At 44.5% G+C, this 14,883-nt stretch overlaps 2 protein-coding genes across 2 annotated transcripts; one reads left to right on the plus strand and one right to left on the minus strand.

The window, feature by feature from the left end:
- Positions 1-2,776: 2,776 nt before the first annotated feature.
- RAB39B (RAB39B, member RAS oncogene family) lies at positions 2,777-4,357 on the plus strand (the record flags this gene model as incomplete). Its single annotated transcript, XM_010285194.1, has 2 exons — positions 2,777-2,972; positions 3,571-4,357. Coding segments are annotated over 2 exons (623 nt in total), but the record flags the coding sequence as incomplete, so codon positions are not given.
- Positions 4,358-9,189: 4,832 nt separating this feature from the next.
- On the minus strand, positions 9,190-14,418 carry VBP1 (von Hippel-Lindau binding protein 1). Its single transcript, XM_010285193.1, is given in 5 exon segments — positions 9,190-9,660; positions 10,631-10,769; positions 12,539-12,637; positions 13,101-13,167; positions 14,222-14,418. Coding segments are annotated over 5 exon segments (573 nt in total). The 3' UTR covers positions 9,190-9,589.
- Between the last annotated feature and the right edge of the window lie 465 nt (positions 14,419-14,883).

Here is a 14,883-nt window from a genome sequence, read left to right on the forward strand (position 1 = left end):
TGTTGTCAGGCATGGCGCTCGTTCGGAAGGGGTGCGAGTGTACGCTCAGCCCCTGGCCTCCTCTTGGCTTGTATTTTTCATGCATCTTTAGGCCTCGTCCGCTCTTTCATCCTGCTCCCTCTGAGAGCGCTTTCCTCGCTCCACACCTCTGCGCAGCTTCACGTAGCTTCTACTTCTGTGCAGTAACCACTCGCCTGAGGAATGTTTTGGTTTCGTTCCACAGATGAAACCTCCCCTACTCCACCCCTCTCAACCCCCTTCCTTCGCATCCGTGATGCTGGCGTCTGGCCCAGGATGTGCAGGAGTCGGTCCTTACCCACTGACAGGGTTTTTCTGCTGCTACCTTGCAGCCTTTCTGGGCGAGGAGCTGGTGCTCTGTTCTGCTGAGAGAGGAGGTGCTTTAGCTTGCAGTTGCATCAGCCGCCGGCTTTGGATCTCGGGCTGAGGTCTGTAAAAAACACGCCAGGGTGCCATCCCCTGCTGCTGCCTTTGCTGTGAAGAGCAAAAGCTGTTGGATGGCTTCAATTTCCTTTCCCTTGCACATTAGGAAGTTTGAGGGCCCTGGAGGCTGTTTACCCTTAATGCTGGTGGTTGACCCGGCCCGGCGCTCGGGTTGTAAGCATGATGAGCAGGCGACCTTCAGCGCAAGGGCAGGCTGCACTGCTGCGATGGGCAGCAGTGTTCAAAGGCAGGAAGAGTGCAAGGGGCAGGAAAAGCGAGTGATGTGAAAAAACCCACATCGCACAACTGTGAAATGCCCTTGGCAAAGTGCAGACCTTAAATTCCCGATGTGAAGAGCTAGAGGGAAGTGAGCAAACCTGGATGCCTTTATGGTGCGCTCTGAAGTATGAAAAAAATCAGGCAAAAAGTCTGTTTTGTGTTTATCCCTTTCAAATCACTGTTTGTTAGCCCTGTGACAAATTGTGCCCCATAAAGACAGTAGCTCTTGGGCTCCTCCTGCAAGGTGTTTTTCTTGGCAAAAGGCAAGATGTAGCTATTACGGGAATCAGCTGAAGCCTCTCAGACTGGTGGGCATAGGCAAGAAGCATGATGGTGCAGGTGCTCTCCAGAACCCTTAAACTTTTTTTGTCATAGCACAGGGAATTTCTTAGGAAGGAAATTCGTAAGAATGAGCTCAGCTTTTTCACAGAGCTCTCTGATTTGAGCATTTCCAGTCTGCTTTGCATAGTTCAACAGCTGCCCCACAAGGAGGAGATCACTGTAGTTATTTTGAAGACACCTTGTTGGCATTCTCCAGTCTGCAGCTGTGATACCTTTCTGTTCTTCCTGACCCCTGCTGTGAGCTCTTTTGCTCTCCATAAATTAGAAGCAATTTCTGTGCAGTCAAGGCTTAAATTACAGTTAAGCATGTGCCATTCTATTCTGCCAGAACAGGAGGTATCTATTTTGCCAGACCACTGAGGCTGCTTGGGAGCTGTAGAAGAGCAGGGTCCAATTCTTCCTGGATCCAGCAGGTTTTGCCCATCTCTGGTTGCTCAGATACTGTGATTTCCTTGTCTGAAACATGATGTCGTGTAATGCTAACAAAAGCAAAAGCACGTGCAGCCTTTGCTCCCTGGAACTGTGTACCACCGCCTACAGAAGAGCTGTTTCCTTCCAGCCGGCAGCTCTCCCTTGGCTGAGAGGGAAAGACTCGGACAAACAGGCGTGGACCCCGGCTACAAGTCCCCACCACGGGTACAGAGCAGGGGACAGTTCCCAGACAGAGGCAATACCTTCATCTTGAAACGTGGCCAAATAGGTGCAAATCCCCGTACTGCTCTGCATGAGCATGTATGAGCAGGGAGGAGGGAAGGTGGGAGTCTTTGAAGAGAATTGGGGAGTGATGTGCAGCGTGAAGGCAACGTAGCTCGCTTCCCGTGGGTCAGTAAGGAAAACAGTCTGTGGAAAAGGCTTTAAGAAAAGGCACTGAGACCTTCACCTAGTTTTACCTCAATGCAGCGTTCAGCTTAGATCCTGTCATGTCTTTCAGAAGTACCTGAGGCGTTGTTGATGTTGGCAGGAGGAGCCAGGACTGATGAGCACAAGGGAGAAGCAGAGATGCCTGGGACCGTGTGGGGGTGAATTCAAAGCGCCAATGTCTGTTTGCAGCTGGCTAGATAGCAAAAGGCAGATCTAATTCCCTCAGTGCCAAATGTGCAGAGCTACTGTTGTCCCTCAGCCAGATAATTGGGAGAGGAGGAATTATCCAAAGGCAGGCAACTATCTTTTTTCCTCCTCTTCTGGCTTGCTTCAGTTTGGGCTGTGGATTTTCACCCGTCACTGCATGTCTGTTGATAAAGCAATCTTTGAAAACTCCAGTTCATCCTTTCTTGGGGCAGTTGTGCTAGATAGATACACACATTACAGGACCAAATAGACCCTAGCAACAGTCTTGCATGTCCAAAAGAGGAATTGTCTCGAGCTAAAAATGCAGCAGTGCTTACATTTTCCCAGCGAGGAAAGTTCAGGCCCAAGTGTGAATGCCTCCAGGGACTGAGATCGATCACTGCTTCTGGATTTAGAACGAATCCATGACTTTGCAGAAACACCACAGTTTTGCAGCTTGGTTCTTCCACGTGTAGTAGTCCTTGAACTGTAGCTCTGCTCAGCCTCATGGTCTCAGCTTTGCTCTAACCACCCTGTGTTAGCTGATTTCATGTGCTGCCTCTGGCCGCGTTGAAGTCTGCCCTTGCTCAGAAGAATTATGGAAGATGCGCTCCATTTCTCAGCCCGCGGTTTGGGGGTCTTTTTGGTTACTGTTTAATCTTGTCAGGATTTGGCAGGAACAAGACCAACAGTCATGCAGATTCCCCTAGGAAGCTGTTGTATCATTTTGCTGTTACTCGGGAGGTTGGGCTGTCCGCTCCTCTTAGTGCGTTGGCTGTAACGGTGCGTGCCGTCGGTTTGACCAGTGGCGTACTGGGAGAAAGCGTAGGGGTAGTGGGTGTCCCTATGCCAAGGCCCTGGGGGTATGGAGGGGTGCTACAACCCCGTGGTCTGCCTTCCAAACCTGTAGCCTCCTTCCTTTATGTATCTGTCAGAGAGTGCATGTTTGGTTTCAAATGAATCCTTTAATTTCTTACAGCGCTTCTAAACCAATGGGTTAGACGAGGTATTCGGAGAACTTACATGGCAGGAGACAGGACTCCAGCTTTGACTAACAGCAAAGGGCATTCAGAAGTCCATGACAGAAAATAGAGACCGAAAATGGTGACGGGGATTTTGAACAGAGCTGTAATAAATCAGTGGGGCAGTTAGTTACCCAAAGATGAAATCTTTAAGCCAAGATCAGTTGTCTTCTTGAATGACAAGCTCTACAGAGCACAAGCTAAAAGTGATAAGACATTGCCTGAATGGCCCCTCTGCTCTGGATTCTGCAGGGTAGGCAAGGTAGTGGTAATGCTGCTTTCTTAAGCAAAGACGTGTTCAGAAGGGCTACTTTGGCCTTAAGGGGAAAAAAAAATCAGAGGACACAAACAAACAAACAAAACCCCACCTGAAACTTGCTCTGCCCTTCTTCCCAAACAGCTGTAACTTACACTTTTGTTGTGGCTCATTCATTTCCAGGTCCATTACCAGAGCCTACTACCGGAACTCGGTTGGCGGACTCCTCCTCTTTGACATTACAAACCGCAGGTCCTTCCAGAATGTCCACGAGTGGCTAGAGGAGACCAAGGTGCACGTCCAGCCGTACCAGATCGTCTTTGTTTTGGTAGGTCACAAGTGTGACCTTGACACACAGCGGCAAGTCACCAGGCACGAGGCTGAGAAACTGGCTGCCGCATATGGTATGAAGTACATTGAGACTTCAGCTCGGGACGCCATTAACGTGGAGAAGGCCTTCACTGATCTGACTCGAGATATATATGAGCTTGTTAAAAGGGGGGAAATTTCAATCCAGGAGGGATGGGAAGGGGTAAAGAGCGGGTTTGTCCCAAACGTAGTGCACTCATCGGAAGAAGTGGTGAAATCAGATAGGCGATGCTTGTGCTGAGCTCTTCTAGTGAGGCGAGTGGTGATGAACTCTACTAACCAAACATATTTTACTAAGTGAACTCAGTGTGACAGAAGGGAGAGCAACACTCCTGTTGTGAACAGCCTCCCATGTTGTTTTGGACATCAGAACAGACCCCGGAAAGAAATGTTCTGTTCCAAATAACCTTTCAGAACTGGGGGCTAAAAACCTACAGGAGAGTGAGTGAGGGTGCATGTAGATGTTGTAAGGAGACAGGAAGCAGAAACGCGGGGCTGCACGAGACAGGAGGGAGCATACAGAGAGCTGAGTGGGCTGGCATGTGCCAGGGTACTGTACGTGTCCTCTTTTAAGTAAATCCATAGCTCCATGCTGGGTATTGAAGCCACAGTATGGAGACTTTAGTAGTATGACAAACGGGCAGACAGAGAGAAAGAGGCCAGCCATCTTCGTTTGTGTCAGCTATTTATTACCAGGCAGGTGTAAAGGCAGCACAGATACCATTTCCTCGTAAGGCCAAGTCCACAGGAAAAGTGTACTGACATGGTGTGCACACTTCTGAATTTTCTGTCTTATGTTCTTGAACCTAATTCAAAAGCAAAGAATATTCTGTGGGATTTAAAGAGGAAAGCAGTAGTTATTTAACTGGTAATTAAAATTTAACTTATTCCCCCCCCCAATAGTGCTTTCCTTGCTGTGCTGAACTGGGATTCTAAGTGGCAACTCCTGTTCCAGTAGTAATTATTCAATGCGTTTTTACCCATTTACTGCCTAGGTGAGTACCTTGCAAGTACCCTGAGTTCAGGGCTTTCCAGCAGAATTAAGTGATCAGGAGCATAAAGAGAGAACCATGTCCTCATGTGTTACATCTTAAGGCCGAGGTGTTGCAGCTGGGTGGGACAGGCCAACACTTCTGCCTTGCTAACAAACAGCCCCGTGCCGACCTTTTGGGTGTCTTAGCAGCCAGGCCACGAGGAGGAGTGGAAAGGGGAGGGGGGGGAGCCAACAAAATTAAAAACTTGAAAAGCTTAACTCAGGTGCATCAAACATCCAAAACGGTGAGATTTGCTTTTAAAGAAGTTAAATAGCATGGAAGGCACCAGCTTCCATCAGTACTTTCTGCTGTTAAAGTCTCATTTTCTTTCTTGGCATCTGTGGAAGACGAGAACTAGCCCTGGGAAGGAGGCGCACACACCAGAAGTGTCTGGCAGGTGGAAAGGAAAGCCACAAGACAAGCTCAGGAGTAAAGTTTGTTTTCCTCCATGTTTTAATTTGACAAAAGAGGATCCATCTCAGGTTGGTCATCATGGGATGGTAGCCGTGTTACAAAAGCTGTATGTAGGTGGATGTTTTCTGGGAATGCCATTCACCACTTAGAGGCTTTGCTTCCACAGTTTTAACTGAAGCTTTTGAAGTGCAGCAGGGTAACTGGGCTCCTGTAGCAAACTATGGAAGTTCAGCCTATTAAAAGCAAACAAACAAAACTATACTGACCTTTTTTTTTCTTCCTTTTTTTTTTTTTTTTTTACTCGAGTGTGCAAGCTTTATACACCAAACTGCTAATGGGCAGGAGGGAGGGATTAGGTAAAAACCACAGGAAGCATCTAGTGTTTGATTTTAGGCCTCTAAGTAGCAAAGAATAAAATAGCTGTTACAGCTTTTTAAGCTACCCCACCTATAAAAGTGTGGCTCTTCTTGATTGCTGGTGAGTTCAGCCTATTTCTCCTCTCGAACCTGGTCTCACAGTTTGCAGCACATGGGTGGGTCTGTATGAAGAAAAACCCCTGTGTTAAAGCTGTAAAAAAACCAACAACACCCAAACAACAAACCCAACAACCAAAACCCTGAAAATAAGTAACATTTTTATTTTCCGTGTTTGAGGAACAGTTTCTGTTCCTGGGCTCTGCCGGGGTGCAGCAGTGTAGCACCTGCTGGGAGGCCACTGGTAGCAGCTCAGAGGAAGGGAGGGCGGGATTGTCAGTAAGCTTGTCACTGCTAAGCCCTGATCGCTCTTGAATAGGCCGTAAACCTACCAAAAACCTTGTGCTAGAGCACAGTGAATTCCAGGCAGCTTCAGTTGTGGTTGAGTTCAGTGCCCTGAAGATGTAAAGAAAAAAAAAAAATCAAAAATCCCTTTACAAAATCTCTTTCTAGGTAAGCAGAGCTGGAGAAGATTGATGCAGGGACCGCCACAGGAACTTGGGTGCCATGGGCTCTCGTGGGCTGACGCCAGCGGAGAGCGCAAGGTTTGCTCGGACCAGGTCTGTTAGTCCTGTTGGCACAAAGGCAAGGACAAACGAGTGCGAAAGGGTCAGGTTCTTCATCCTTGGAGTGGAAAGTTCCGCCAAGCAACCGCTTCGGTCTTTCGGGGTCCAGCTGTTCAGGAGCTGCGGCTCGGCTTGCCTAGCTGAGGGTAGCAGAGCTGGAGTGCTCCGTGAAGGGCAGTTGGAAATTGGATCAAAGAGTGTTTTAGCAATAGTAAAATTCTGTAATTCTCTGTGCAGGAACCTGGCCAGCAGGGGAAAGATCACTTTTCACGAGACAACCAGTATTTTATTTAACGGGTTTTTGGACATTCCCCTTTACTGCTCCCAGAGAGAAATTCCAGAAAGACTAAATAAGTACAGTCAGGCCTCCAGAGTAAATCTTCAACTTAAAAATACAAGTGTCATAATTCTAAAGGGGAACAGTGCAGAAGAAAATGTATGCAGTCTTAACTACTTAGAGGTGACAAATGGCTATAATATGAAATGATAAGAGAACTCATTATATACATCTTTTTCTAATTCCTTGCATTTTCTGGACAGCTTATTAAAATACAGGAAATGTAGATTCATCTGTACAAAATTTGGAATGTTTTTTCTAAGATGAACAACTTATAGGATATGCTAAGAATTATTTTCTAACAACTGGTTTTAATGCTTTGACTTCTAGTGCAAGAGGGATTTAGAGAAACCAGAAAGTGATACCTTTCACAGGATAAAGGTCAGGAGCTCTTTTACTCTAGGACAAAAATAAAAAAAAAAAAAGAAAAAGCAAAAGCTAACTTTCTGTGGTCTTTACCACATGTTAAAAACATTCTGCATGTTAGACAGAAATTGCTCAGAACCTCCAGAATAAAAGCATACTATACACTTTCCTCGCTTTCTGTTATGCACTGTAACAAAATGTGAAAATAATGCTGTATTTAGCTGTCTGTATGTGACTGAAAATATGCTTGTATTTAGCAAAACGGTTACTATGTGATAATGTGAAATTTAAAACTTGTAAAGAAACTTTGGTGGGGTTGTTTTTTTCTCTTTCCCCTTCCCCATTCTCTATCTGTAAGTGACCTACCACCTGTACCACTTCCAGTGGAAAGCCTGTGGCCCAGCGAGGGCACGCGCTGTACATTGCTCTGAAGGCCCCGCTGCTTTGCTCTTCAGAACCAGCCAACTACCTTGCTGAGAAAAAACCTCCAACTATAGAAACACTGGCCATTGTCGAGCAAAACCAAACCGCCCTGCTCCCTGCAGCAGTAGCCAAAACCAGCCTTCGCCCCTCCAGGCGGCCCTTCTCAGCAGCAGGCAGGACTAGTGCCACAGCAGCTGAGTAAGGGAGACTTAACAGCAGAGGACAGAGCAATAGGGGACAGCGATCAGTCACAGGGAAGCTCGAGTTCTTGTCTGTGAGTTCTGTTTTGGTTTTTTTACTTAATATCAAACAAACAGAAACCCACCCCAAAGGGGAATTATGGTGGCCGCAGCCATCTCCCACCCCTCCCAGCCAGATACCTTTTGCCCCTGCTGAGCAATGCCAGCTCTAACCCTGTCCCGCCGCGCCCCAGCATTAGGTCACGGGCCGTCGCACACAGCGCTTATTTTGCTCCTGCAGAAACGCTGAACTTGCCCTTTCATTGTGCCCCACAAAGGCAGGCAATGGCCGCTTTCGGCCCAGCCAGCGGGCGGGGGGAGCATGGCTGTAGCCTGCAGGGCTCAGTAATCCAAACTGAAGAGAAAATGCCAGGAGGAATAGGGACGTGCGTGCAGCTGCCCTCCCCATCACCGCTGCTGCTCTTGGGAAGGGAGAGGAGCAGCCCCAGGGGCAGATCCCATCAGTCAGGTCGTACCTTAGGTCTAAACGTTTCTCTGCCACAGCCAAAGACACGGGGCCCAACTGCATCGCCCTGGGGGGAGGCTGGGCCAAGGCCAGGCCTGACTTGTACAAGGGTGCACCCGTTCGATGTCACCCCTGCAGCTCTCCGCCTTTTACAGCCACGGCCCTGTAAAGCCATCGCTTGTATTCGCAAAATGGGACGTGCTGGCTCACGCTCCCCCTTGCATTCGAGCCAGTACTCGCAGCTATGCTCTTCCCCGCTTCCACTGGGTTTTTTCACTTCCCTGCCCCCCGTTAAGGGGAGGGAAACATAAAGAGATCACACATCAAGAGGCATGACTCTCACACAAAGAAAGATGCACAAAAACAGGTGTTTGCCACAACTGTTTAGTTTTACTATTTTAATATCGTGAAATAAAAGTACAAAAAAATTTACAGGTATATTGTTTCTTACATGAAGATCAAACAGTTAACATTTGCATTTATTTTGCAGCGAAACCTGTATTCTCAGTCACAGAATGTGAATATTAGCCACTGACATCACCACTGAGCATTTCATTTTAGAAAGAAACTGCAGAGGTAAAAGGCAACAATCTTGCAAGGCTTCCTAAGAACCAAAAGCCTATTCCAACTGTTAACACCAGAAGTCACGCCTCGGTAAAAGCCATCCTCATCCAATACAGGTTTCACCACCTGGGAGGCTGAGAGTGTTAAGACATTGGAACTGGACATCTCGTCTAAGGGATCGTAAATAGGGGGCTCCTTGTTTACAGGCTATCGGCATTTTGGTGTCCTGGTTCGACGCATCTGCAAAAATAAGCAGCCTGTGCACACGTATGAAAAAGAACGGAGCGAGATCACCTGCAGTCTTGATGTAGCTTGTGCTGTTTACCCCGTTTACCGCTCTTTGAAGACATGTCACAAAACTGTTGTATGTAAAGTGCTGAGAGTTCAGTAACGGGCAGTTAACTAACCAGTAATCATTAAAAACAGGTTTATCCGAAGTGGATATCCAGGAATGCTTGCAGATTGGCGCTGCCAATTAACTGACTGAAACAAAATCCAAGACCTCACTGTACTTTTTCCGTTTCCTAGAGCATTACAGCCGCTTGTCTCCCCAGCCCAAGTCAACTTTAACTTTGTTGGCTGTACACACTGATGAAAATGTAAACCCCTGCACTACCTTAACCTGCTAAAATGTCAGACTCCGTTTCATACACGCCCCCCAACTTTTCAGACAAGCTTTCAGGTAGAAATTTATTTATTTATGACTGGTCTGATCAAAATACTATGTCCTTTGCTGGACTGTGTGGTGCCTTTTCAAATAATTCATTTCATGAAGCATGCATGAAACCAAATTTTGAGTTTACAAATAAATAAAATGGTGCTCACCATTAGTTTTTATGTATTTTACCATTTACTGAAATGCTTAAAGTAACTCAGTCCCTTAAGAATGAACTTGGGGGTGTTTAAATAAAAAATATTTGGAAATTGAAACCACATTTAAAATTGGCAAAACTATGCTTTGTTTTTGGAAGGGTCTTGCTTGTTTCTTCTCTTTACATCCCAATTATAAACTCTAGCCATATCTGAGGGTGTGGAATTAAGGAAACAGCTCATGCATTCAGAAAAGATAAAAAAGGGAGAAGCAGGTTTTACAGTTGGCCACACTTCACTTACGTGTAACAGTCAATACAGAAACCATTTGATGAAAGAGCTGACTTGCTGCAAAGCCTTAACACACAGGAATACTAGTAACTGGTAATAACTGCAGCATTTACACCATTTACTTAAAAACCTCCAAAAAGATATTACAAAGAAACACACTGTCAGTTTTACTACAGCTACCCTGTTCTGATTTCAGCCAGCCTGCTGGTATCAGCTGTATTTGCCTATTTCAGGCATCCATACTGCAGGATGTTAAGTATCAACTTGAAAAAACAACTAGTTGTGCCTTCATTTACTAAATCTAACGCTTCCGTTGACGGCTATCCTCATCATTACAACAGATTTTAAGTATAAAAAAACTACCAAACCACACCCCCAGAGGTGGTTCATCATAGCATAAAGAAACAAAAAAGAGGGGAAGCGATGCCTAATAAGGTAGCACCACGCTTGCTGCAGCCAGGTGTGCTGCTTGGAGAATATTGCGATGGCGGCTGAACCGGGTGCGATCAGCGACAGCCCCAAGAACAATATCCACACGTTCTAGAGAGGAAGGAAGAGTCGCTTCGCTCTGAAACGGCCACCTGGCTGTCAATCCACAGCACCCATCCACACTTCCAGCTCCCTCCCAGTCTCGGTTTGCAACCACTGCAGCCGGTTTCACAAGGACCCGATCACAAACACGAGCTTTGCTACATCACACACACCGATCCTCACCGTGGCACCGGAAACAAAACATCCCATTTCATTGCCAGAAAAGGTTGGCTTCCTGAAGAGCTACAGAATTTTAAGGGCAGCCAGTCAAAGATAAAAGCATGTTGGGAAACTGGTAGTTACCTGTATGTTAGCTTTCACATACACCTCTTCCCCGCAAATAATAAAAAAAAAGGATACTGACTTCTGTAGTGGTGAACTGATCTCTAAGAAAATCCAGGTCTTCCTCTAGAAGATCAAGGTTTCTTGTGGCTGTTGACAAATTCTTCTCTAACAGAGCCTGAGCTTCATCAATATCATATTCAAGCATCACATTGGCCTAAAAGAAGAAAGATTGAGAAAGGTTTTTACTCTTGTGTTGTAAGGAATAACCCACAGCAGACTTATTTCAGGCTGTTGTTTATAACCTATCACATCAACAAAGGCTGTCCTGACAGGCCAAGCCAACAAGATTCAGGACGAGCAAGGTCAGAATCTGCTCGAGGCCTCCACCACTTCAGTAACTGAGTAATAAATCCCTTTAGTGACTTAAAAAAAGTTCTCTTCCTACAGCTAAGCAACAAGGGATTTCTCTCTCTGTGGATTGCATTCAGCCTTTCAGGTATCAGTATCTCACCCCCATCATATTTGAAAAGCGAGAGAATTCATGTTTCTTAGCAGCACCTTTCAAGTGCCACACCGCTCTAAGAAACAATTTTTTTTGCATTCAAGATTAACGTTACGATCTCTATGTGGGACGCTGACAAACAGCCTAATGGCACTGGTCATTAACAAGAAGCATCACAGGTATTTAAAGATACAACATGCATAAAAGTCCTGTCCTATACCATGGTGGTCTTTAATCTACAAATCTTTATTTCAGTAAGAAGCTACCACATGAAGAGATAAAAGAGCAGTATGAAGTGAAAATGCACCAATGAAGCTTTGTCCCATTCAAGAACTGTGCGTCGAGCAGAGCCACGTACCGCTCACTAGCCATGATCCCAGGGAATGCTACACAGAGCTGCAAGACTGAGATAAGCCATTCTTCTTTTAAAATACCTGGAAGACGTAGTTTCCCCAGTAATAGTAATAGGCATAGCCCAACATGCAAACTGTAAGCAACAAGGACGATAAAGGCAGAAGGCCAAGAACACCTAAATATAATAAACCGCTCGTGGCATTTCATTATAGCTTTTCTGTATGAACCATCAATAGGATGAACTTTCTCTGACATTCTGTCCCAAAATAAACCTGGGATGCTCCATGAAAGTCAATGTTGGTGAACTGCGATGACAGTCTCCTGAAAGCAACAGGTGTCAGACAAATCTTCTCTTTTTATGACAGAAAAGAAGTGGGAGAGGCTGGGAGTAACCGCCCCATCAGTCCAGAAGCTGCACATGTCAACAGTGTTTCTGTCTGAACCAAGAGGTTTTGTTTGGCAGCCAACACAGGGATTTGGGAATATCCAGGATTTACAAGTCTCAAAATAAGTATTAGCAGGTTATCTCCATGTATGAGGAAGCCTCTGAATACAAAATATCCCAACCTGGTATCACTTCAGTACTCAGAAACCTGCGATCTGAGCTCTGATCCCCCCAGTCTTTAGCACAAATTTCACTCTAATGCTGGCAGGTATCTGCAAGTAACAGAAATCCCATCTTTCCCTAAAAACATGCATGAAAAGGGAAAGTAAGATGCTAAATACAAATAACGTAGAGAAGATGGGAAGCTACTTGCCAAACTAAGTTATTTTGCTGGGCACATTCCCCCCCCAGACAATGCTGGATGGCAATTTGAACCACAAAGTGATAGAAGTGACAAGGAAAACATTCACGAATATGCTTTTTGGAAAGAACAATCCAGCAAAGTTAACATTCTCTGAAGTCTTACTGTTTTACTGTTCAGACACCAAATAAAACCAAACATGAAACCCTCACTAAACGCGCTGAAATTGTCTTGTTCGGTTTGCCCTGCTGACAGGACACAGCTCCATGATGCACACATGAACAGAATCATGCCCGTAGTCACTAGAAGAACAAATGAGACAGCAACACTGTCTTCTATAAGTTATTTAAACAGTTTCAGAGAAAATTCCATTTTACTTACCCCCAACCACAAACAAACTTTATCTGTAGGAGGAACTGAAGCTTTGCAGTAGAGATTATCTGCCAATAAAAATCTGGTTTCCATTGGATTTGTGGAATCCTTAAGACAAATGATAAAACTTAAAATGGCTATTTTCACTGGAAACTTATGTCAAAGACATAAAACTTACAGTAAAGAGCACACTTTTCTGCTTTTTGCCATCGATACAGTATTAACTTCGGTGGAACTCTATGTAAACTTAATTCAACACTAAAGTTAGAGCTCCAAGAATAAAGCATTTTAAAAAGATGTATTTAAAAACAATACAGAAATCTCTATAAAGAATAGAGATGAAGTCAAAGCTTAGCTGCCATCTATACACTATTAAAAGTGAAGTTTGCATTACAAACATTAACTGTTTTTGAACTAGCTTTCAAAAACTACTACATACCTTTAAAAACAATTCTGTTATTTATAAAGGCATATTAAGTGTGCTCTCCAAAACATTTCTTGCAATGTGTTCTGTTAGGGTGGAAAGGTAGTTAGCTTTTCTCATACTCATTAGATATTCAAAATAGTTTACCTTTTTCTTCTGCATGTGTTTTAAAATTTCTAATGTCTGTTTAATTTCAGGAATCTGACTTTTTAGCCTGTGAATTAACAACAGTCATAATTTATTATTTTACAGAGACACAAAGTTTCCTAAACAAGTGATCAGCTTTACTATACAATCCAACCTCCATTTTAAAAAGTGAAACTCTAACAGCTTTCCAGGCTTACAAATGCAGATTTGAAAGATATGGCATGTAAAGGCATCTCAGCTACAGCTTCACCTGCCTCTTACTGTGCTGAGGCTGATCGGTTTTCTGAAGCAGAGCAACACATACAGCTTTCAAACTGGAACAAACACGTATTAACTGCAACGGACACCTGTTTGCTAAAATGGTGTATTTTTGCATATTTCTGATCTCCCCGGAGGAGAAGGAAACCTCAGCAGAAATACAGATAAAAAACACTGTACGTAAAACAAAACAATTGCATTTCTTCTGAGGTCCACAAACTATTCTAAGAGTTTAGAGCTACAAGCCTTGGCACTGTTAAAACACAAGCTCTCTGCAACGCCCAGGGCATCCCCCTCCTCGACAGCCCTTGCAGCAGCCTAGCAGAGATGCTGGCATCCGCCCGGCCTCCCTCCTCTGAGACCAGCAGGCTCAGACAGCGGCGGCTGCCTCCAGGCGGAGATTATGAGGGGTATTTGTCCATGAAAGAAGTTTAGTCTGAATAAAAGATTACTTGAGGCTTTGATTTTAGCTTCTAAAAATTTGCTTCTCGCCTAGCTCCAGATCAAGGCCGAAGCTACTGAAGAGAGATGAGACTACCACACCAAAAGTTACAGGCTTGATACAGCAGCCATTTGACAAAAATGTATTCTTATTTATACTAGGCTGACAAAATTAAAGAGACTATAGCAGTACTTCTTGGCCTGAAAGGCTAAGGACCAATTCACCAATACTGTAAATTCTTTTGCATGTAATTCTCAGGAAGAGGAAATTAAAAAAGCTGGGCTTTCCTGAGAGTACTGCAAGCATTAGCTCTCCTAACATCAACTTTTTACTTCTCGGGATACTTAAAAAACCTAGACTTATTTTTAAAGAAATAGAACTGTGCTAAACATTTCCCAATTCTGCAAAAATGATGACTTACCTCCTTTTCTTTTGAGCAAGATTAAGTTCCAAAAATTTATACTTCTGATACTGCTCATCCAACTTCTTAAGAACTACATCTGCTGTCTCATTTCCAGGCTGTTTCATAAAAGAATCTACATCTTCCTTTAAGGGGAGAAAGAAACCCTCAATGTTAGAAGAGTTTTACAGAAATCCTAGATACAGTCATGCTATCATGTTACTGCAGCTAAGTCTAGAAGGGGTTTTATATGTAAACAACCTTCTTTTTTCTTCCTGAAGTACAAAATCATATTGTTTCCTTCCTTAGTCACCTTTTCACTTCCCGCCCCCCCTCCCTTTGGTAGGGAACGAAGGATAGGTGCAAGGATTATTTTATAACCATACTTGCCAGTACCTTGTTAAGTGGTGCTTTCAGTCCTGGCCGATGTCAAACGACACCTAACGGGGATGGATATCCTCAGACCACGGCTAAACTTTGGTTTCCTATCTGTAAAGCAGGGATAATGCTTCTCTGGGGCTAATCAGATTATGAACTATTTAGGATAAGACTGATGAAGGAAACAAATCACGGCCTGATCAAGCATGTTGTGACAAAGAAAGAGGCAAATGAGGGAAAACTGTGGTATCTGCTCAGGCAGGCTTTATGGTAGTAAACAGTTTGTCTTCAAAAGCTCCTTCTGC

The sequence above is a fragment of the Phaethon lepturus genome, unplaced genomic scaffold, assembly GCF_000687285.1.
Source record: "Phaethon lepturus isolate BGI_N335 unplaced genomic scaffold, ASM68728v1 scaffold50174, whole genome shotgun sequence".
NCBI classification, from domain to species: Eukaryota; Metazoa; Chordata; class Aves; order Phaethontiformes; family Phaethontidae; genus Phaethon; species Phaethon lepturus.